The sequence below is a fragment of the Malaclemys terrapin genome, chromosome 11, assembly GCF_027887155.1.
Source record: "Malaclemys terrapin pileata isolate rMalTer1 chromosome 11, rMalTer1.hap1, whole genome shotgun sequence".
NCBI lineage: Eukaryota > Metazoa > Chordata > Testudines > Emydidae > Malaclemys > Malaclemys terrapin.
Window position 1 is genome coordinate 43,046,523 of NC_071515.1, and position 23,173 is coordinate 43,069,695.

The 23,173-nt window shown below is 41.5% G+C and overlaps 1 protein-coding gene across 1 annotated transcript in view; it reads right to left on the reverse strand.

The window, feature by feature from the left end:
• Window positions 1–23,173, reverse strand: part of CERS6 (ceramide synthase 6) — a 229,234-nt gene that overhangs the window by 90,140 nt on the left and 115,921 nt on the right. Inside the window, exon 4 of the mRNA XM_054043615.1 lies at window positions 21,127–21,184. Coding sequence (XP_053899590.1) covers window positions 21,127–21,184 — 58 coding nt within the window. The remainder of the gene's footprint in view (window positions 1–21,126; window positions 21,185–23,173) is intronic.

Sequence of the window (23,173 nt, forward strand, 5' to 3'; positions counted from 1 at the left end):
AGGAAATAGGGTTACAGGAGAAATGTTCCTAATAGAATATGAACAGATTGCCAGGGAGTATTACTTAATACTTTAGGAGGGTTTTTTTTGGAGACTTAAATCTTTTGCAAAAGTAAATCCAAACAGCACTAAGACATTCTTTAATTCAGCAGCAGGGGCTGAAATATTCATCTAGAAGAGTCCCCCAAAGAATAAGGAGATGTGTTAAGGGCAGAAAAGTAAATGTTGCTGTACTTTCCTCCTGTACCATCAGCCAACCAGCCACTACCCACTCTCTTTTCTTGTGGCGACAAACCAGAATACTCATTTTCAATCTACACAATTTTTTTTCAATCCTTCTTACAAAATGCTTAACACATGCCAAACCCCTCCATTCCTCCTTAGTGTCTGCATGGTACACGTTAGTGTTGTCTGGCACTTCCATGCTTTTACACATTCAAAGGGCTATGCAAATAACTAAATTTAGCCATTGGAGCCAGATTCTGATGTGCATTTCTGCAGGAGTGCACAAATAGAAGCATGTGGGGTGAGGGCACAGACAACCATCCCCATCCTTGTGCAGGGCCAGCCATATCTTGAGCTCTGTGTGGCAAATCCAGTGCCCACGTCTACAGGTGCAGAGGTCCCCGTGGCCATGTGGTTCCTCTGTACAAGGAAGGGACTGGACACAGTGTGCGCGCAACTTCTGTGAAATACAGAGCTCCCCACATGTCTGTGCTGCAGGGACACTTCCCCAGGATGAGGGGGTGCTCAGCATTTGCCGGAGTGCTGCCACAGGGCTATAGTAGCTCTGCAGCCACTCCATGGCCTGGCCAGGAAGAGTCTTCCTCCTCCTTCCATGGTTGGCAGAAGTTTTTTCTCACAAGTGCCAGGGTGTGTGACAGCACCGCTGGCAGCACTATCCCCTTCAACAGGAGCACGATTGCACAGGGCCCTGCCTCACTTACACATTGACTGAAGGAGCATCCAGTGCCCTCTTGAAAAAGGTTGTTACCGTTATGTGCACTGGCAGAATAACTCTAGCCGTTACCACTCCTGCATCTCCCCTTTAGCCCAGACTGTAGCAGTAGCTAGTGAAGCCATAACATAACAGCCCCCTGCGTTCAGAATGTATTAATGTTCTTCACTCAGCCATTTAAAGGGAGATAACCAAATGGAAAGAAAATAATCAGAGCTGTGGTTTGTTTCATTGCTAATAATCAGGCACTCATCGTGGCTCATCGCTATGTTTCAGTTGTAGCAGTCCTTATTATCAACATTAAAATTTATAGCAGTCACTTCAATTTTATTACATAAATTGTAGTGAATAAAAGGAAGAATTAACAACTGTCTCCAGTGTTAATCTAGTCATTTAAATTACATTACATTAAAAACCCTTTTTCCCCATATCTTGTACTAAATAATGCAGGCATGTATAATTACACAGCTGCATTTCTATTTTTAGGCTTTGAGTGGTTTATAAATCACTCATCCTATGCATCATGGATTGCAGACCTGCAACAAGAATACAGCTATACACTCAGGCATAATACACTCCCAATTTATTATCCATTATGAGTGCACACACACAGGTCTGCATGCATGCACATACAGCTGTTTTCATACAAGAGGGCCTACTCTCATATTTGAATTATATTATTTTCACATTCCCAGCCAGCCTCTGCAAGTAAGAAATGCTGCTTGTCTGACGTAAGAAAATTACCAGTATAAATAGATGTTTGCTAATATTTCAATACTGAGACTACAATAAAAATTAATTGACAGTAGAAATTAATGGCTTATTTTTCAGAGGGTTCTGCAGGAACTTGGCACCCTGGAAAATCAGGCCTTCCTTAACCAATTTGCTCGAGATTTACATTATTTTATCTATTAAACATGAGTAGTCATTGAGATATGGGGACCCCATATCCCTACTTCAGGCCCTTCACAAATGTCACAAGCTATTGGGAAACATCTATGGGTAAGAAGGGAACACTTGAAGCCCTGCATGAATAAAAGCTATGGACTGCTTCCTCATTGGATGGCATGTTAGGACTTCAGGTGGTTTAGATGTATCATTAGTTTTGTGCAGTAGTTTCCATCTGTGTTCCATCAGCACTGCAGAAAGATCTGCCAGGGTTGGGGACGTAACACAGGAGGTGACTTGTGAACATTTATAGGATGTCTTTTGCAACTTCTTTAGGAAGCCAACTTTAAAGACCCCCCCCCATAATGCTGCCCAAATTGTGCATTAATATTATAATTTGTTGCCAAAACTTTGATTGTAAGTAGTGTTAGATATTTAGGCAGAAAGAAACATTTAGAAGATAAGCGCCACTGAAGAAAATACAGCTTCATTTGTCTCCAGAGCTGGGTAGAAAATGGTGAGTTCTGTTCTGCAGAAGACTTTGCGATTTCAAAATTTAGTTTTGCTCTGATTTGGAATGAAAACCAAAAATTCAAAAGTTCTCCACAAAACAGCTGCCTGGAGCCTTAGCAACCCACCATATGGGAAGCTGAGCAACTTGGAGAGCCTGGAAGCCCTGTGAGCCCAGACTCCAGGACAGTCCACCCAGCAGGCTTCCCCAGAACTGGGGACCCTGGTGGCTCCAGGTCTGAGGCAGCCCACCTGGAGAGTTTCCCTGAGCCATGGCTGCTGAGGAGCTGCAAATTTAGGAGCATAGGAGCTTTTGGGCTCTGGGTCAGCTCGGCGGGTGTGCTGCCAAGAAGCCAGGAACGTGGAAGCCTAGGCACCCCCTCATCCTGCCGAGGCGGGGAGCAGGGGGAATCAAAACCTGCTTTTCATCCAAGTTGACATGGTCCCATGAAATAGTTAGATTTAATGAATCACTAAATTCTGACCACAAAAAAAAAAAGTTTTCTCAATTTTTTTCCAACCAGCTCTGTTTCGATGTGACACTTTCCAAGCTACTTATATACACATCTAGCACACCTCACCTCCACTCACTGCAAGTTTCTTCAAACATACAAACTGCACTTAGGTCTCAATCCTGCAATGAATTCTGCACTTGCAGCCCACCGTCTTTCCATTTTTAATAATCTAGACTACAAAGTTAAAAGAAAATGCTGCTCCTTCCAATTCAAATACAATCATCAGGTCTTTAATTCTGATGTGGAACGGAATTAAGTCTTTTTCAACAAGATAATGCCGTTTCTAAGATGACAACTTCTCATGTGTGTACAGAAAAAGTTCCTAGCTTGGTGCTGCATTTTCATGTACAAAAGAGAGATAAGGAGATGCTCCATGCCCCCGAGTTTTGTTAGCAAAGATGACTTCTAACAGCCTAGCCTGTCCTCAGGAACTTTTTAAATTGAACCACTGTATTTCCTATATACAAATAAGTATCATCAGTGCAGTTCTATGGAACAGACCTGAAGTATTTCAGATCTTTTGTTGAAGATGAATAACCATTTTTTGTAAGCAGAACAGCTGCATTGATTTTATTGTATACTAGTGAAATTTAGCGAGCAGGAAAATAACAAACAATATTTCATTCAAATTCCTGAAGGTTTTTTATGTTCTCCAGTGTATCCAGTATTTTTATTATTAATCTTTCCTATAATACTTAAGTTTTTGACTTCAATGTGAAATGGAGGTTGTAACTCCACCACTTAAAGAATAGATCAATTTTCCCTGGATTTGGTGCAACAACTGCAGTCAGCCATCTGTGAGCCTTAAAAAAGAAACATTCGGTTTGCAATGTTGCTGATCACATTGCTTTCCTGGGGTCTTTCAGAGCATCTTGTTGGTGTAATCAGATTCAATAAAACAACATTCAATGGTTGTGTTTTATTGGGCCTTGCAGCTGATTAAATTGATGAGCTATCACCAACCTCTCAGCTTTGCTTGGTACATTTCTGTTAGGGGGATATTTACGTTATCAGGTTTGGGTTGAGTTGTTTTTTTTAATATGGTCAGATATGTTTTATGGTGTCTGATGACACATAGATCATGACTTGAAGCAGTGGCAATTCCTTCTGGTAAATGTAAAGTATATGAAAAACATAGTACAGTGTATACTAGAAAAAGCTGTTACACAGCCTTACATCTCGATGCCTGTAGTCCACTGCCGGAAGAGATTCTGCATAGCAGGGTGGGTAGAAGATTGCATACAACAAATGCAATCTAAGCCTGTAGACTAGCACGTAAAGATGTACTAATATCTGCATACAGCTTAGACTAGATTGTGAATAGCCCCAGGAGCGCTGCCAGCTTTTCTGCCGCCCTAGGCGGCAGAAGGTCCCACACCAAAATGCCGCCCCCCACAGAGGCGGCGGAAGGTCCCGCCGCCAAAATACCGCCACGGTCACCGGCCCCCAAATTGTTGCGCCCTAGGCGACCGCCTAGGTCGCCTAATGGGTTGCGCCAGCCCTGAATAGCCCTGTGTGGGTATGCAAGGTGGAGTCTCCACCCCCAAAAAAGACACCTCCTGCACTCTCTCACACAAGCCCTTTGTTCAGGAGCTACCCTTAAAGAGAACAAGGACTACTTGGGACCCTAAAGAGCACAGGGTTTGGCTTAGGATGACCAGATAGCCAATGTGAAAAATTGGGACGGGGTTGGGGGAGTCACCCTAGTTCGGCTGGAGCCATAACCACTATTTCCTCACATCATCCAGGAGAGCTGATCTGGTATTGAAGTTCACTTGCATTGGGTTTATTACAGATGGGTGAAGGAGAATAATTTAAATTCTATGGGAGAATCTGGGAAAAATCTCTACTAGGATAAACACACGCTGAGAGGGAACTCACAGGATGTCACAGGGAAACATCACGCTTTTTTGATCCAATATCCACACGTTGTGGACCTCCTTCTAAATGAACTCAGGCACAAGCTGTGTCTGCACTACAAAGGTTGTTTGATGTAAGTTATGTTGGCTTACAGCCACTGAAGTTGGTATCTCCCTCGGTTGCATGCACACTTGGCTTCTTGCATCATTGCTATGCATCCTCACTAAGACTGGTTGTAGCAATAGAAAATGTGGTGCTCTTTAGGCAGGTATGCAAGTGTGCCCTGAATTGTCATTTGGTGAAATGCCTTGTGGGACATTTTCACACTATTTTGGGGGATAACAGCAATTTGCCCAAGGATTTCTGAGAACTAAGAGTCAAGTTCCCACAAGCCCACTTTCTCCATCCCATAATGCTTATTCCATTCCTAATTTTCACACAGTTTGAAAAATTCCCCCAGTTCGTTGTGCCATTTTCCAGTCTCTGCCATGTCTCAGGAAGCATGGACCCTGCACAACTCAGCAGAATTCTCATTACCATTGCTAATACAGGACACACGATGCTCCTGTATCTGCAGACCTTCAACTGCCACTAAAACCAGGGGGGATGAAGATGAGATGCTTGAGGCTGATGAATGGATGATGAACACAGCGAATAAAAGTGTCAGGTTGTTGCTAGCATTCACGGAGCACCACACAATGGATAGGGGCTGCTTAGACTGAGAAGCGAGCACAGACTAGGGGGAGCTCATTGAAATGCAGGTTCAGGATGACGAGCAGTGGCTGCAGAACTTTCAGATGTGAAAGGCCCCATTCCTGGATCTGTGCGCTGAGCTCACCGCAGCCCTCCAGGACAGGGATACCAGCATGGGAGAAGCAAAAGCGCGTGGCAGTTGCATTGTGGAAGCTTACAATGCTGGATTGCTATCAGTCAGTGGGAAATCAGTTTGCAGTTGGAAAATTCACAGTGGGGGCTGTTGTCACCCATATGTGCAAGGCCTTTAAGCATCTCCTGCTGCACAGGACTGTGAATCTCAGCAATGTGCAGGAAATTTTAGATTGATAGATTTGAAGCAATGGGCTTCCCAAACTGTGGTGAGGTGACAGAGTGGATGCATATCTCTGTTCTGACACTTGCCAGTGAGTACATCAACAGAAAGGGGTACTTTTCTATTGTTATGCAAGCACTAGTGTATCACCAGAAATGCTTCACTGACATCAACATGGGCTGGTCAGGCAAGGTGCATGGGGCTCGCATCTTTAAGAATAAAGAACTTTTCCAAAAATTGCAAGCAGGGACATTCTTCCCTGACTAGCCCATTCACACTGGTGATGTTGAAATGCCAGTAGTGACTTTGCAGGACTTACGCTACCCTTTGTTCATGAAACCAAACACTAGGCACCTTGACTGAACGAAGGAAAGATTCAACTACCAACTGAGCAGGTGTAGGACGACTGCTGAATGTGTGCTTGGTAGACTCACCGTTTGCTGGTGATATATAGTGACTAGACTGGATCTGAGCGGGGCAAACATTCCTATCATTATTGCTTCATGTTGTGTATTGTATAATATTTGTGAACCGAAGGGGGAAAGGCTACCAGCAGGATGGAGGGGTGAGGTGGATCAGCCATCTGCTCAATTTGAACAGTCCGAGACAATTAATATTAGAAAAGCAAACCATGGAGCTATACAGTTGAGGGAGGCCTTAAAAGATCATTTTAACAGTAGCATAGTACTGTCATGGGATGCGGTTCATGTACCTTCATGTAAACAGACCTGAAATATGGGTGGGATTATTGACGCCTATTATGTACTTGGTAATGCGGTATGTCTGCTTAGTGCAAACTAATAAATATACTCTGAGTTTCAAAAAATAAAATGTTGTGTGCAAATGAACAGGAAACAAAGTTAAGTTAAAATGCAAACAAACAAGCTAAAAACATTTTAGTAACACTGTATGAGGGTGAGCCATACCTATAAAAACCAGGTAAAACAATAACTATACATGTTTATGTATTAAAAAACATATTGCAGTGTTTCATCCCTGGTAAAAATAAACAGTGCACTGTGTTTGCTGGCTGACCCCGTGGTTATCATATGTCATTGTAGGTGTAATCATGTTTCTCCTTGTTTTCCCCTGGCATAAAGAAGTAGCTGTAAGGCTTTGTGCCATGCTGCCACCAGTTATGCTAGCGGGTATTGGGAGCAGGCAGCATGGAATTTCCCATGAATTGGAAAGCTTCTGCGTACAAGATATTTGGGTATTTAGCTCAATCATTTTCTGCAACATGCATTTGTTGCATAAGCAAAGCTCTATAGCTTCCCAATACACCTCTCTGTCCCTTTGCCGCTCCCTCCAGCAATTGATCTCTCCATTCCTGGTCCTTCACCAGTTCCTGAGTTCCTGGTCAGTAGCTGCAGAGGACTGGAGGATCTCAGAGAACACATTCTCCCCGGTCTGCTCCTTTATTTGCCTGATGTGGGTTAGGTGTTTAGCAGACGTGGAAGGGACACCTCTCAAGGCCAGGCCACTATGGCTGATAAAAACAGACAGATACTGTCACACTCTGGGGTGTAATCCAGACAAGTGACAAGTTGTGTCACTGCCTGCTCTGTGTCTGAAATGCCCTACTGCTGTGGGCTACAGCCTGGGATGCTCACAGCCAACCTATCACCATGCAGGTCACACTTTGAGTCTCTGTGTGCTAGACAGTTCTGGTTCAGCAGCTCTGACCCCAGCAGCCTGTCTGCAGCCCCACTCTGGCTCCCAACAGCCTTGGTTACAACCAGCAAGGTGACCCCAACACACTCCTAGTTCCAAATTTCCCCCAAACCAAGTGCCCTGAAGTGTCCAGCTCTCACCTGGACCACTCAGAGAAATCATAAGGTTCACTGCTCCTTTAAAGAGACTTAAGCACATCACAGCTTATTAACTTAATTGGGGTAAATACACCCTTCCCTTCAAACACAGCAGTGAGTTGGTTCATAGGAAAAATAAAACAAATGTATTAACAATAGGACACAGGTTAAGTGATTCCAAGTGAAAATAATAAAAGTAGAGATGGTTACAAGCGAAAACACCCATCTAAAATCTAAAACTTAACCTAGCAAGGTACAGGCTTTGTTCAAGATGGTTTCTCTCTCTAATCTTCCATATTCCCAGCCATTGCCGACTTTCCCCTAGTCAGGATCTTCCACAGAAGTACAAGATGCTGGTTTCCCTGGTCTTCCTAGGTGAAAGATCTTTGTCTAAGCAGGTTTCTCACCTATATTCAGTTCCCAGAGACTTCAACTTCCCCTTGGTTGAAGGGCCCATCTTTCTCGGCTTGCATCTCTGGCATCTTGTGTCTGTCTAGTGATGGATGCCAGAGATGGATGTTTATGTCTTCCAAAGGTCAATTTTAAGGATGATCTCATGCTGTTTTTCCCTTCCTGTGGTTTTCCCATCCTCCCTCTGATTTCTATGTAAATGGAGCTTCCATCATTTTTGGTCACACCTTGCGTAATTCTTTGGAGACAGGTAAATAGCTGAAATTCCCTTGTCTCTGAGAGAAACATGTTTCATTGTATCATTTCACAATTGTATTAATCATCAGTGTGTCATTAGCTTTCAGAAAAGACCTTACGTAATACACTTTTGTAATACAGTAATACTGTAGACAATCAGTTGATGCAATTATTTATCATTTGAGGTTCAGAGCCTCCTGACTTTATAATCTAGATAAAGTTTCTCTCTCCAATGCTGTCTCCTCCACCATTTGATAGCTTTGTTTACATAATATGTAAGTGGACCTTCATTGTCTCTGACTGAGGACCAGGCTGGTCAGAGAAGCAAATACATATTCCTTTGTCTAGGGCAGACCTATTTACTAACTCCCTCTGACCTGCCTGGCTTAAAAACATTTTAGTCATCATTCCAGCATAAATCCATAGCTCTTAATACACATAGCGCACATACATCAGCCAAGAATATTAATGATCAGTGAGTTGTTAGTTTTCCAGTGACATGTTACATGACACCTTTTCAATACAGATTATAAATGAGTTGGGTTACACTGAATTGGTCAGGCCAACTGAAACTCATTACCTGATACCAGTGAGCGCCTTGCCCACTAGCACTGGGATGCTCTTAGGGTCACAGATACAATGATGGATTTACAGTTGTAATGGAAAGGGAAAGATAAGTCTCAAAACTCCCTTGGTGTTTTTTACTAAAAGGTCTTTATGGGAATAATGTAATTGTCACTTTATCTTTGGAATGCCTTGTTACATTGACATTCTGCAGCTCAAGCCATGGCAAGTACAGACTAGCATTGGTTGGGGGGTGGAGAGGTACTGTTGCATGGGAGGCTGGGTGTCCCGGGTGCGAGTATAGATAGGCTCAGCAGAATTTGATTTTTAACTTTGACAGATAATATCAATATTTATTTTCAAGCATTTTTTTAGATTATCGATTTTAATTTTCACGGTTGGGTGAAATTATGAGGGAGGGGGTCAGCCAATAATTATTTAATACCAGTAGACATTTAGCTTCAAAAAGTTAGAGCTGTATAAACCATTAAAATGCAAACAGTCAATATCACATGTCAAAATATGTAAAGGAAATATCCTTAAATCAACACATCGTATCTGTTTTTTCCTATTCAATTGCCAGTCCATTTGTAAGAAGCCTAATTCAAAAGATTTTGCCCATAAAGTTTTCAGTTCCCACAGCTAGGAGGTTTAAAAAAATTCAGGTCTTTTCTTACTGGAATGCATAATTATTTGCTGGAGCCAGCAAACCATTCCAGATTTCTAAAGTTCTCCAAATGTGACGTTGTGTCCTTACTGCAGTACAAATCCCTGAGCTGCCCAAACTGGTTAGGTGGAGAGGCTCATGCGATATTTGTCTTGAACAATCTTTCCACAAACACTGAAGTTACTGGCAAGGACTGGGGTTCATTTCTCCAGTATTCAAGTGTTATGTGTCATTACAGGGTACTTCACGCAACATGTACAAGTCAAAATCATGCTTGAACTCTTCTGCCTTGCAGCATATTTTTATAGATGCTAATCTTGTGTGACATCTGACCCTTGAAAAATGGATCAAACACTTTACAGTTGGCAAAAAGATGCTGAGCCATATACAGCTCAAAGAATACATTGCAGGATATGGTTGCCTTCAGTTTGCTTTGAAATTCTGATGTGAAATCATGCATTGCAGATGAAAGGAATTGCCTTTTGGAGCCCACTGACTTGAGTTCCACTTCTTTTGCAGTATTATCTACATCTGCAGCAACTGGTAAATTGCAATTAAACAGCGTATCAGTGTGATGTATCAGGGTATATTATTTTTCTATTTGAAAATGCACCTTGTATATTTTCCCTCAAAATGCACAAAGAAAAGATACAATACAGTTGACACTGGCTTCCATCATCCTTGACCATCAAGCATAGTTTAATTGACTTTTTTAAGGTGGTTCCATCCTCTTCTTTAATGAGAGTCTATCACACTGTCCCTGTAAGCATGAATAAATTTTGCAGCCCTGAGCTTGGAAAATTAGCACAATGGGACATGAGGGGACACAAGCAAACCCAATAGAGTGATAGTGCTTCTTGAACACTTTAAAAAAATGCTCATCTTTGCCTGTTGGTACACTTACACACCACTGGAGAACGTACCACAGATTTGTTGATGTCATGGAACTCATCAGTTTTGACTGCATGATCAATGATTACACGCAAAAGATGAGCAATACATAGAATGTGCAGCAGATGGGGATGCATTTCTTTCATGTCCTTTACCAGGCATTGCATGTACATCATGGAGTCATTGCTGATTGATATACAGTTTTCCTACATTTGACTGTACTCTTGCAACATGTCTTGAATCCAAATCAAAATGCATTGCACTGAAGAACAACAGAGGATTTTTATAGAATAGTATTTATTGATTTATTTTTTTCACTGTACAACACTGCAAGGATGTTAATTGCTGGCTGCCTCACACGCTCTGGAGTTTTCATCAATTACTAAAGAGAATTTCTCACCACTCAAAGGATCTTTAATTGCAGCTTGGTGGTGAGCGAAAAATGTCAGGCAAATATTTTTCTTCCAGCCAGTAACATTCTGGGCAAGAGCATATTTGTGAAGCAGAGCTAATAAAAAGCTCAAGCCACAGACAACATTCATTGGAATTGCCTGAAAGCATAACATGAGCACCAGATCATGTGAAAATCCCACAGCTTCTTTCTTTTGTCTTGTTTTTCCCAAACAGGCTTCCACTGAAGCCTGGGCTATCTTTGCTTGACATCCTTTAATTTCAAATGAGACTTACTTATCAAATGTTCAGTAATATGATTTGCCTGACAAGAGAGGTCTGTTTTACAAACTTTGCAGTGCAAAATGTCCTCATCTCCCTTTCCAAACTTTTGCACCATTTTAAATTCGAGGTCAGGATATTCACTGCTGGCACCTGTGACCCTGGGCAGTGAAGTTCAAAACTGGGACCACAACACCCACTGTCACAGGAAAGGGGCACAGTGGGACAGCTGCTGGAGGACTGTTAAGAGTTGACACAAGTAATACAATACCTACACTGACAGAAGTAGGTTGACTTTGGCTTTGCATTGTTTTGGGGAGGAGGGTGTTTCTGCATCAACGGAATGGGGCACCTATATCAGCAGGAGACAAATTTATGTGTGGACACATGCAAAAATAAATCAAAACAAGACGACTTAAGTCGACCTAACTCTGTAGTGAAACCCTGTAACTGGTGATGTAGAACGAAAGTTTCAATTTTTTCCAATACATTTATTATGCAAATGGCACTTATAGCAAACCTCCTCTTATAATCAAGTTGCTCTATGAAAAATTGACTCTCCTAGAAGAAAATTCCACTGCTCAGATATTTTTAACACATCTGTGTTCATAATCATCACCACATAAATGCTTACATTTTCCCAGTCAATACACAAATTTTACTGTATTATGTAAACTGATTTTATTAAGCACCTGTGGATGTCACTAATCCTGCTAATCTCTTACATCCTTAGTGGCCAGCATGCACAACAAATGGTCAAATGGTGCAGAGAGATCAAAAAAAAAAAAAGGTTAAAAATGGAGTCAAACATACTCTGGCATGGTGTGGAATATTATAAAGTTTGTGTTGTCTGTCAGATACAGAGCATCTGATTCCACATTTATGGCTCCATCACTCATCGCTCAAAGTGATCGCAATAAAAACTTTACAGTTCTCCCGGAGCATCTCCCATGCGTACACATGCCTGCCATGAGAAAGGCAGAGAATACATTTTCTCCCAACATCACAGCCCAGGTAAAGGGTAGGGTGGAGCAACATCACCTCAGGAGCACCAAGAACACAGGCTGCCACTTGGAGCTCCTCAGCATATAGAGGCTGCAGACCCACTACTTAGACCACTCTAGTGTTCATGCAGTTGGCCAGCTCCATTGGCCAGTTCATAGGTGGTGATGGCGGGGAGAGGGAGCATTGATCTGTCTCCTTTAAGGCACCTTGAGCCCGAGGAAGTAGAGATTATCCTAAGCACAGGAACTGGGGTTCTATCTGGCCATTAGCAGTCCGCACATGGAGAGAGTGGGGAAGAAAGATCCCCACAACTTGGCTTTAAGTTAGCATATGTGACATGAATATGTCCTTTTATGTGAAATTTACACTGTATCATTGCTTTCTTATTGTTTCCAAATGCAGCTCCATTATCTGTGAAAGCCTGTAACTGATCAACAGATTCAGCCAAATAACTCCACTGGATCAGTATGGCTCCTGAAGAACCAAGATACAGAGCTGCCATAGGCATCTCTCAGCACGTGCCACAAAAATCCAGTTGTCGCTGGCATTTTTCAACATGACCAGTTTATCTACTCCACCAGTTTACTTAGTGATCAGATTTTTAAAGCAAATGACCACCAGCCCCCAAAATGGCCCTACCGTGGTCCTTTTCTAACAAAATTTCCAACATGCAGTTTCAGGTTTCTCAGCTCCAAACGAAGTATTCTCATTGAAGCTGGTCCATGCTCTTTTGCAACTTTGTAATTTTCATAGGCAAAGATGGAAAGGAAAAAGGATGCAGTGGTTATGGGATGTCAAGTATCCAGGGGAAGAGCTTCAGTTCCACATCTTCTTAATGCTTCTGCTTTACCGAATACAGAGATACAGCATAATTCCAAGGCCAGGCTACATGCTGTGGGCCAATTCCTGAAGTCCTTACTCTGCTTTTATACAGGGCTTGATTCTGAACTATTGAAGTTAGTGGGAGTTTTAGTATTGACTTCAATGGGAGAAGAAGCAGGCCATTCGCCCTTAATCAAGCAAACTCCCACTGATTTCAGTGTGTTTTTTGCTTAAGAAGGACTTTGAATTTTGGCCCTACGTCAGTGATGAACAAAATATTCTAATATTGTCATTGGAGCTGCAGGTGTTATTGTAATCAATCTTAGGGGATTGCTTTGTAAGTCAATGGTCAGTAGCTAATGTAAATGGAACAAGCTGACTTTTTATCAGAGCTCTTATTACTTTGAAAGCTCAGCTGGAGCCAAAAGGGGAAAAAACCCATATCAATGATCAGAGTGGGAATAAAATTAGTTATCTTCTGCTTTATGCTCCAGATCTCAGTGATTTATAAGACATAAGGAACATCACAGCACATTTATCATCTTAGATTAGTTCTGAGGAGTCAAAAGCACACATCGTTTTTCTGTGAGTGCTGGACATGATGCCATCTCTTAGGAAAGCCCTGTGGGAGATCATTACTTCATAATTATTCTTCACACTGGTGTTGGGACTTGGAGCCAAATTTATCCCTGCATAACAGCACAGAAATCAAAGGAATTACATCAGGGATTAATTTGGCCTTTGGTGTTCTAAATCCTGATCTCATATTATCCCTATATGGATCATCTAAGAAGATGAAAACTCCTTTGATGGAAGAGAAGTCTACTGTTCACAACTCTAGCCCTGGTACTATCAAGAAGGAAATATATAACCCTAGTATACAGTCACAAAATATTTTCCACAGTTGTCCTTACTATGGAATTATTTTGGAACAGTTACCAACTAAAAGTAAAAATACATATTGTAAGCAACTATGTTCTGCACACTGGCAGATAATTTTGCCTTTCATCCCCAACGTGGCATTTTCTTACCTTATTTCATTACTGAAAAGAAATTATTAAAAAGGTAAAAGATGGGAACAGGTAAAAAAACAAAAAATGTCCCTTATTATATGCTCTTTCACTGAGGTTTCTCTTAGTAAATACTTAATAACACCACAGTACTTTATATATAGTGCCAAATTGAAAAGTCAGTTCAAGTCAATGGATTTACTTCTGATTTAGGTCAGTGTAACAGAGCACAGCATTAGGCCCACAGATATGCTGGGAGCTGGGATGGGTGTTTTCAAACCAAAACAAGGATGGGTTTTCTCAAATCTTCTCCAATGGCTGACAGTGCCACCGGAACCCCTAATGGAATTAACACCTTGCAGCTTTATAGTATACTTGTTACTCTTATGTGAAAGAGGACTTAAATGTATACCCCAATTAAGAAACATATTAAGAGAACCAGAAAAGTGCCACCGTGGCTAAACAAAGTAAAAGAAGCAGTGAGAGGCAAAAAGGCATCCTTTAAAAAGTGGAAGTCAAATCCTAGTGAGAAAAAAGTTTTCAGGGGGAATATAAGGGTGAAATTCATGGATGGGTACCATAGGCCAGGAAAGGCTAAACCTCCCCTAATCCAGGCCTTGGCCCCACCCATGCTCCAATGGGAGGCCCCACCCTCACTCCTCCTCTCCCCTGAAACCAATGGTGGCTCATCTCTAGACAGTGGCCAGGGTGGCTCAGGCCAGGCTGGGGGCCTGGCTGGGGCTGGTGCCGGCTGGCAGCCTGGGGTTCGGGTTGGCCAGCAGCTCAGTGCTTGGGCTGGCCAGTGGCTCGGGGGCCTTCCAGCCATTGGAAGGCTGGGGCTCTGGGGGGGGGGATGGGTTTGGGTAGAAGGGGCTTCACCCACTGCCCATGGTGAAATTCACCGCTGTGCAGAGAGCCACACCAAAACCAAGGCCATCAAAATCATTTTAAAGTGGTACTTAAGTGGTGTATAGGCCTATTACTGTGTACAGGGATGAACAAAGTATAGACATAATTGTGGGAGACAATAAAAAAGTATAGAGACAATAATTTATTACACAGAAGCTGAGAAAGTACCTAGGTTTGGAAAGTCTAGCATTACAATCCATGCTGTCAAACTGAGTAGACTGCCTGTCTGAGAAAATGTGTCTAATGCAGTCCTCATGAAACAAGAAGTTGTTACCCAGATTAAGAAGGCATGTGCTGCACAGTGCAGCTTGAAACATCAAATCTGGAACCAGGGTACAATTACAAAAGGCCCAAGTTAATGAGTATTATTCTCTACTGATAGCCACCTTATCCCACACCTGTAAAACATAGGCAAGTTATCACCAGCACAAACAGAGATGGAAAAATTTCATCAATACACCTTCAAGCTACTATGCAAATCATGTGGCAAGATAATGAGGTTCTCTAAGAGAGCTGCACTTTAGAGACACTTATCAAACACAGCTCTTACGGTTAACATATTTCAAGTTCCCCAAAAGAGGACACTGCAGAGGGAGAGGGAGTTGGAAGGAGGGTACAGTTGGGAGCTCTGGAGAGGGTACCTGCGGCAGGGGTACTCACTGGAGGTGGGGGGCAATGTTGCTCCCTGTCAGGGTGGCAGGGTGGCTGGTGCAAGCCCAGGATGCAACGATAGCCGTCAGTCAGTGCCTCCCTGCCAGACCCACTCACCAGGACTGGGAACTGGGCCTGGGTGAGCAGGATCTGGCAGCTGTGGCTGTAGGGGAATGGACCAATCAGCTGCTGATGCAGGGGAGGGACCAATCGGGAAGCAGACCATTAGGGGCTCTGTCTGAGCCGCAGCATCCAGCTGTGAAAAAATCCCCGGCATTGCCTGTTATTTGAAAAATGTGCCCGGACAGAAGATGGAGGCTCAAAAACGAGGCAATTTCGGGGAAAACCCGGATGTATTGTAACCCTAACAGCTTTACTGGACTGGACCTGTCCCCTGCGCAAGAGACAATATACTCTCAAATGCTGAATAATACACTTACTGGGAAAAAGATCAACAGAGAGAAAAAATTACTTAGATCTTAAAACAATCAAATTTCCCATTCTGGCATACATAGCAACATGTGGGAAGCTACAGTGGCAAACCAGTTTGCCATGAAAAAGTAATACCCGAAGCGGAGAATTTGGAAGAGAAATGGATTGTTCATCAAGAGAAGAAGGTACTTTACAAGCAGAGTACACGTCGCAGGCACACTTAGCAAACCATATTATTCTTCCCGGCCCAACCTTTGGGAAAGCCTCTGACATCATGGACTGGATCCTTTAACCCTCTAGGATTCACAAATGCTCTTTCCAAACTAATTATCTTCAGCAAGATGATCAACCAACCACCTATGCATATGTTCAGTCAGAAGCACTTGAATGCAGTTTCAAAGGTTATACTCTATTTTAATAATACTGTGGATATTTGAAAGAAAAGTACAGCATGTATTGAAAAGTCAGATCTGATGAATCCCAAATGATTTATACATTAAGCATTTGTTTAGATTTTAAAGAGTCAAATGAACATGTAAAACTTGGTGATATACTGGTGGCATGTTGCATTCCATAAGATGTTGAAGTTATCAACTTGATGAGCTTGTATAGATTTCTGCTGGAATTATGTCTGTGACGCTGGCAGACAAGGTGCCAGATCTTGCCGAGGCTTTAGAGCTCAGCAGAGCACTGACAAATTTTGGAAACCAGTCTGTTTCACCCACGTGTTAGTATGGTTAAGATGGATATTGAATTTATAACAAGGTGTTTAGGGTTTAGACTTTATGAAATTCCTGTAAATTGCTACATTCATTAATCTCACTTATATCTGTATCACCTGCTATAAGGTAATATTTATCTTTTTGCTTTGTAACTGTAAAAATGTTTGCTCTGAAACTGTGAACCCACTCAACAGGGATTGTCTCCTGCCTATCAAGAAGGTCTATCAAAACTAAATGAGCCATTGTGGGGCATCACAAAACAAAGACTTTGTTAACTGCCCCCTCATGCCCACGAAGAGGCTATGTGCAAAAGGGTTTGTCCCATCAGCTTGAATGCTGGAAGGAGAAATAAACACGGCTGACAAGAAAATTTTTCATCTTTTGGTGTTTGGACTCTCACAGGGACAGTGCTATGAAACAGAAGCAGAGATCCCCAAAGTCAATCCGGGTTAGTCCTAAAAGACATTCAGAGTTGACAAATTACTACAACTCTCTCATCTTCTGAAACCATAGATTGTAACTTATTTGTGTATATATGCTTATCTTGTAATAACTCTCTCATTTCTTTTCTTAGTTAATAAATACTTAGATAAGTTTACTATAGGATTGGTTACAAATGTTGTCTTTGGTGTGAGATCTAAGGTACAAGTTGATTTGGGGTAAGTGACTGGTCTTCTGGGATTGGGAACAACCTGAATATTTTGAGATCTTTTGTGTATCGCAACCATCTATCGCTAAGTCCAGCTTGCCTGGATGGCAAGATAGACTGGAATGCCCAAAGGGACAGTCTGTGACTCCATGGCAAGACTGTAATAGTGCTTTAGGAGTTCACTCTTTTTATTGGGTTGGTGAAATCTAATTATAGACCAGTTTGGGGTCTCTGCCCTGCTTCTTGACAGTCTACCCTGAGGCTGGCTCTCACGGTCATGAGCCATGGTATATACACACTCCTGGCTTCGCCAGCCTGCTGGACCAAGTATATGGGGCTTGAGCCTAAGTAGATTTTATCACTTAACAGGCTGCACATCTCTACTCTGGCATTGGAAAACTGATGCTGCGTAAGCACTAAGAAATCACCCTCTCTGGAAGAGACAGCTTTTCCAGAAGGGAGGATCTGTCTGTCGGACACAGAAGAGATTTTATTAAGCTCAACTTTGTTCTTTAACTTTATAAATGAAGAATTAAGTGAATCTTGCAGTTCGTTCAGTAAGAAAAAAGCAGAACAAAAACAACCAGATTATCTACCTCAGTATTATAATGAAACTGAAAGGGCTGAAAGTGAAGTTCAAGGAAAAAAGTATTGTGGCTTTGGATTCCAATATCTGAATTTCATTCTTTGCAAACCCAAATCTCACTCCTACGTAGAGAGACAACACAGGCTTTGATCAGTGAAAGATCAATAATTCCATCATTTTGTTTTAGTTCCTGGGGTCGACAATATACATTTAAGGGGGTTGATATAAGTTACACCATTTAAATCCAATGACAATCATAATTCTGTTCACTTAGGGCCTATGCGAAAGCTCACCGAAATCAACAGGACTCTTTTCATTGATTTCAGTAAGTTTAGATCAGCCCCTTATTGCTTAGGGTCCAATTGCTCCACTCAATGGAACTATTCTCATGAGTTACTGTTCACCGTTATGAGTACAGGGTCTACACTCATACCATTAGAATATAGATATATATAGTGGCTGTATCCCAAGCTGACACAGAGCTGTCTTCACAACAGGGTTGATTGATATAAATTATTTAAAATAAAAAATTAAAAATAAATCTGATTTTATTTAAATCAGATTTCTTATTTAAATATATTTTTCCTTTTAAAAACAAATCTGTTTAAAATTAAATTTGAAATTATGATAATCTCTCTTAAGGTGTAAACTTATAATAACCTATTAAAAACATCTAAGTAAATAAATAAAAATATGCTGCATTAATGAGCCTTCCCCAAATTTTAATAAGTTCATGGGTGCTGCTTTTTGCTTATTTAGAGAATTAGGGGAAAACATCTTTAACTGTTGAAGTCCACTCAAACTTTATAAATGTATCACAATGTCACATAATGCTTCAGTAAGTATATTAGTTTCAGTCTTTACCCTGGAGAGAATGCTGGTATTTACATTTTCCCAAATGTAAGTACTTTCATTTTCTGTGGTGCAGAAGAGCTTTTGCCTTAATTATTTTTGGTTCAGTTTCACTATGAGGTACAGAGAAATATTATTTTCTTCATTTGGACTAGTTCACTCAAAGTCGCGAAACTGACTGGCAGCTACAAAAAGCAGGAAAGCTTGTTTTCCTCTTGGAATCTCTGAATAAAAACCAGGTGAGAGAGGATGAACTCTAGTAATTCTAAAAACCTGAAGGATGCAGAGCCAGATTTTAAAAGATATTTAGGCACCTAAAGATACAGATAGCTGGCTCGTGGGATTTTCAAAAATACCTACATAGGGTAAGTGCCTAACTCCCATTGATTTCAACATGAGTTAGGCACTTAACCTGGTTTGGTGCTATCTACATCTTTAAGTACCTAAATGTATTTTAAAATCTAGCTCATTCTAACTGGAAACAATCCATTAATTCATGAACTACAGTTAATTCTTCCTGTGTTTAATAAATCAGTTAGTTTTAAATGAGAAACATATTTTGATTAATTTACATTTTTTCTTCTTAAGTATCCAGCACATTTAAGGTAGTTTTGTTTAACTAATAAAAATTATTTTAAAAAGTTGTTTTTGTGCATTTTTAATTGAATTCTAATTTCCATCCAAATGCTACTTGACACAAATCTGGAGTAAAAAATTAAGAAATGCATCATCCACCATTTTCTAATAAAAATTGGAATAAATGTATATTAAGCTATATCATTACTTAAATAAATGTGTATAAATAGAATGAATCTTTGTGGTTAGCAAAAAGAAGTACCAAATTTATTGTAAAGGCTTCAGTTAGCTGCAAATCAACATATTCTAATGGTTACCAACCAATGAGAATAAACCTTCCTTTAGGCATATAACTAAAAAGGACAGATTCAAAACAAGATTAAAATCAATTATTTAAATCAAGATTTCCTGCTTGCTAATTTAAATAAATTATTTTAAAAAAAATCAGTGTTTTAAATTACTTTGATTTAAAACTCAGTCCACCCTGCTTCACAATATTATAGTATAGGCTCAGAAATGTTGCCTGACATATTGTTATGTTCCTTGCAGACAATATCTTGTGAGCTTGAAAAAATTCAAAGTAATAATAGATCCAGGGATAAAAACAGGGTTCCCTTCTCATTCCTCAGCATCACATCACTCTTACTACAGTAACAGAATAACTCCACAGCAAAGTTCAGCCCTTTGAAGCAAGCAATATATCGACCATATCTCCTAAGATAACAGAAACCAGTCATGGAATATTCCCTTGCATTATTCACCATGACAGCATTCATTATCACCTGTTTTGGCTTTTGATGCCACAGCCATGGAAGAGGGTGAGGAAGTAGAATTTTGGAACATTTTCTGGAAGCTTTTTGCCTGCACAGTGCCCCAGTTCAGGAATACAAGGTAAGTTTACTTAAAAGCAGCTCTTTCTCTTCCTTGTTGGAGATGCAGCATATATTCCCATTAGTGTTGGCATCTGACCACTGGCTGAGGAAATGGCCATGTTCTCACCCTGCTTGGCCATGCCCCTTTTAGAGTGTGCACATCTGCTGTACTGCCAGTCTCAAGCATTCCAACCTCAAAAAATCATGGAGATTGGCCTAAGCAGCATGAATTTAAAGAAAGAAAGAAAAATAAAGATAGAAAGATCTTTTCATTTACCCTCTGGCTTCTAAGCCTTTATGACACACTTATGTCATGTTTTCAAGCTTTTCTCCAAACCATGAAGGTTAGAACTGTACTTTGTTTTAAATGAAAGCTGAGATGTTCATGAAGTCTCCCAATTCCAGCATCTGGGGCTTTAAGAAAACATAAAAAATGTCACAAGACTTGCAGTAAAACAGAGTTGGCAATACTGCAACAGACTCCATGAGCATGCTCATCACCTCCTGAGCCGGGGTTAAGGGAGCAGAATTCCCTGGGCTTCCCCTGTGAAGTGGGGTTGAGAGCAACCATTCATTTCTGATCAAAGAATCCATATGAAACTTCCTGGAGAGTGCTCTCTCCTACATGGGTTATTTTCACACAGGAGAACACAGGGCCCAGCATGAGGACAATCTAAATATAATCATGCTTTAAGTATAAATTCATCCCCTAGCAAGAACCATGAGCAGCCTAACACCTATTGGGAAACCAGGGATGTTGTTACGACAACCTTTTTGGCATTAAAACGGTTTTTCCAAAGCTCTTTTCTTTTTTGTTTAAAAAGTAGTAGCTTCAAGGGTTTTCTGCAAAGTACCAATTGCAACTTATTTAGTAATTCAAACAAAGCATATCTTTCTTAGTGGTGACCAATGATTTTCTAAACCATTGCTATATATTGTACATACATATAACTTTAAAGAGATTTGCAACCAGTTATAAAAGCACAATACAATAATGAGAGTTCCTACCTTTTTCAGGAACCGGACTCCATAGGTAAATATATAAAGGTAAAATGTAAATCTCCACCTGCAAAAGGTAAAATAGATTGACTCTATGATCTTAGGTTTACATATTTTGCAGCACAACATTTAATCTCCCATTACATCATAAGCTTAATGCACATAGACCAATCAACAAATTCTTTTCATTCAGAAGATTGTTTCTAATCACTGGGGCCTTGATTCAGCAAAGTTCTTGAGGACATGCTTAAGTCTTGCTGAAATAAATGGGAGTCAAGCACTTGCTTGAAGTTAAGCACCTGCCTAAGTGCTTTCCTGAATCAGAACCCTAGTATTCTGTCTTTTTATGCAATTACGTTCTTTAGGACATATTTGCTTCCTTTGGCCCAAGCTGCAGGGAGTTTTCCTTGAGTGAGGACTGCAAGATTGGGTCTTTGGCTACAAAGCGACTATTAAAGCACCAAATTCTGGCTGATTTTCTTATGTTCAAAGAGCCTTTATTTTCATTTTAAACTTAATACATAGGATAAAACCTTCCCTGTTGTCAGACCAGTGCAAGCAATTAAGGAAGACATAAACACCTCCCAACAGTGCTTTTAAACTACCTGCCCTTCTCATATCTCAGCACTAACAAGAGAATATTTTATGCTTTCAGCAACTAAAACATGAGGTTTGTTAGATTATAAAAATGTGCCCTGCTGTAGGGAACAGCATCACCCAAGTGAGACTGGAGCTCTGTAGTGGGCTCTAACTACTAGCTCCTGGGGTGGGAATGGCTTTTTCCCAGAGGTCTCAAGTGAACAGTTGATAAGCACACCTGCAAATTCACATATGGTTCGCTCCCCAAAGGTTTTGTTATTATTACTAAGATGATGGAAGCTCCTAATCAAAGAATATTCCTAACTTTTCCACTCTCCCATACGCTTGACACAGCAATTCTATCTTTCGGGGGCTCCTTCAGGAGAGGCAGGGAAAGCACAGATTAGAATCTGGGGTTGAGGGCTGCACCAGTGCAGCTGTAGCGCTTAATGAAGATGCTACCTACGCCGATGGGAGAGCTTCTCCCATCGGCGTAGGTACTCCGCCTCCCGAGAGGCGGTAGCTATATCAACAGGAGAGGCCCACCCATTAACATAGTGCTGTCTACACTGGGTGTTAGGTTGGAATAACTGTGTTGCTCAGGGGTGGATTTTCCACGCCCTGAGCGATGCAGTTACACCGACGTAAGTTGGTAGTGTAGACCAAGCCTGAGATGCAACAGAAAGCCCAACCAAAGTCCCAGCTGCACCAGCGGGAGCCTGACCCACCCAATGATGTCATGGTAAATCTGCCTGAACCAGACACCATCTGCCTAGGAGGTGGGTGTCAGACCCAACAGAGGACAGAGCCAAACAGATCCAATCCCGCCAGAGACAAATGAAGAAGGAAGCCAGCCAGAATGGACCCGTGATTACCGCTGGCCCCGGGGCCTGGCTCAGAAAATACAAGCCACTGGGAAGTGGATGGAGATCTGGGCAAGGCCTAACACAACATAACTTCTGGAGGAAATTGCTGGATTCCCAGGAGAGGCAGGTGTGGCTACACACATGGGAGGTAAACACCAGTAGCTTTTCAGTTAGTGAAGCTTACAGCAGGCATAGTGTCACAGGATGACAGTGGCCCTTTAGGAGGAAAGAGGCCACTGCACCTGTGACTTGTCAGCTATCTCCTAACTGAGCTTTAAGAGAGAGCACCTAGGCCATATAAGTGGTACAGCCCAACAACAGAGAGAGTCAGTCAGGAAAAGGGCAGAGGAGAGCTGCGTGGTTCGATCAGAAAAAGGGCAGGTGAGAGCTACCGGACACAAAGAAACTGCAGGAGATCTTTGAAGGAAGCTGTAGACGGTTCCTGGGGGAAGGCTGAAGGCAGGAGAGCAGCAGAGAGTTTTGCTGGCTGACCTCCCCAAGCCAGAAAGCCAGAGCGGGAGAGGACTGAAGGCCAAAGAGCAGCAGAGAGAGTTGCCTGCTGGCTTCTAAGCCGGACAGCCAAAGCCAAGGGCTAAAGAGAGTTGAAAGGA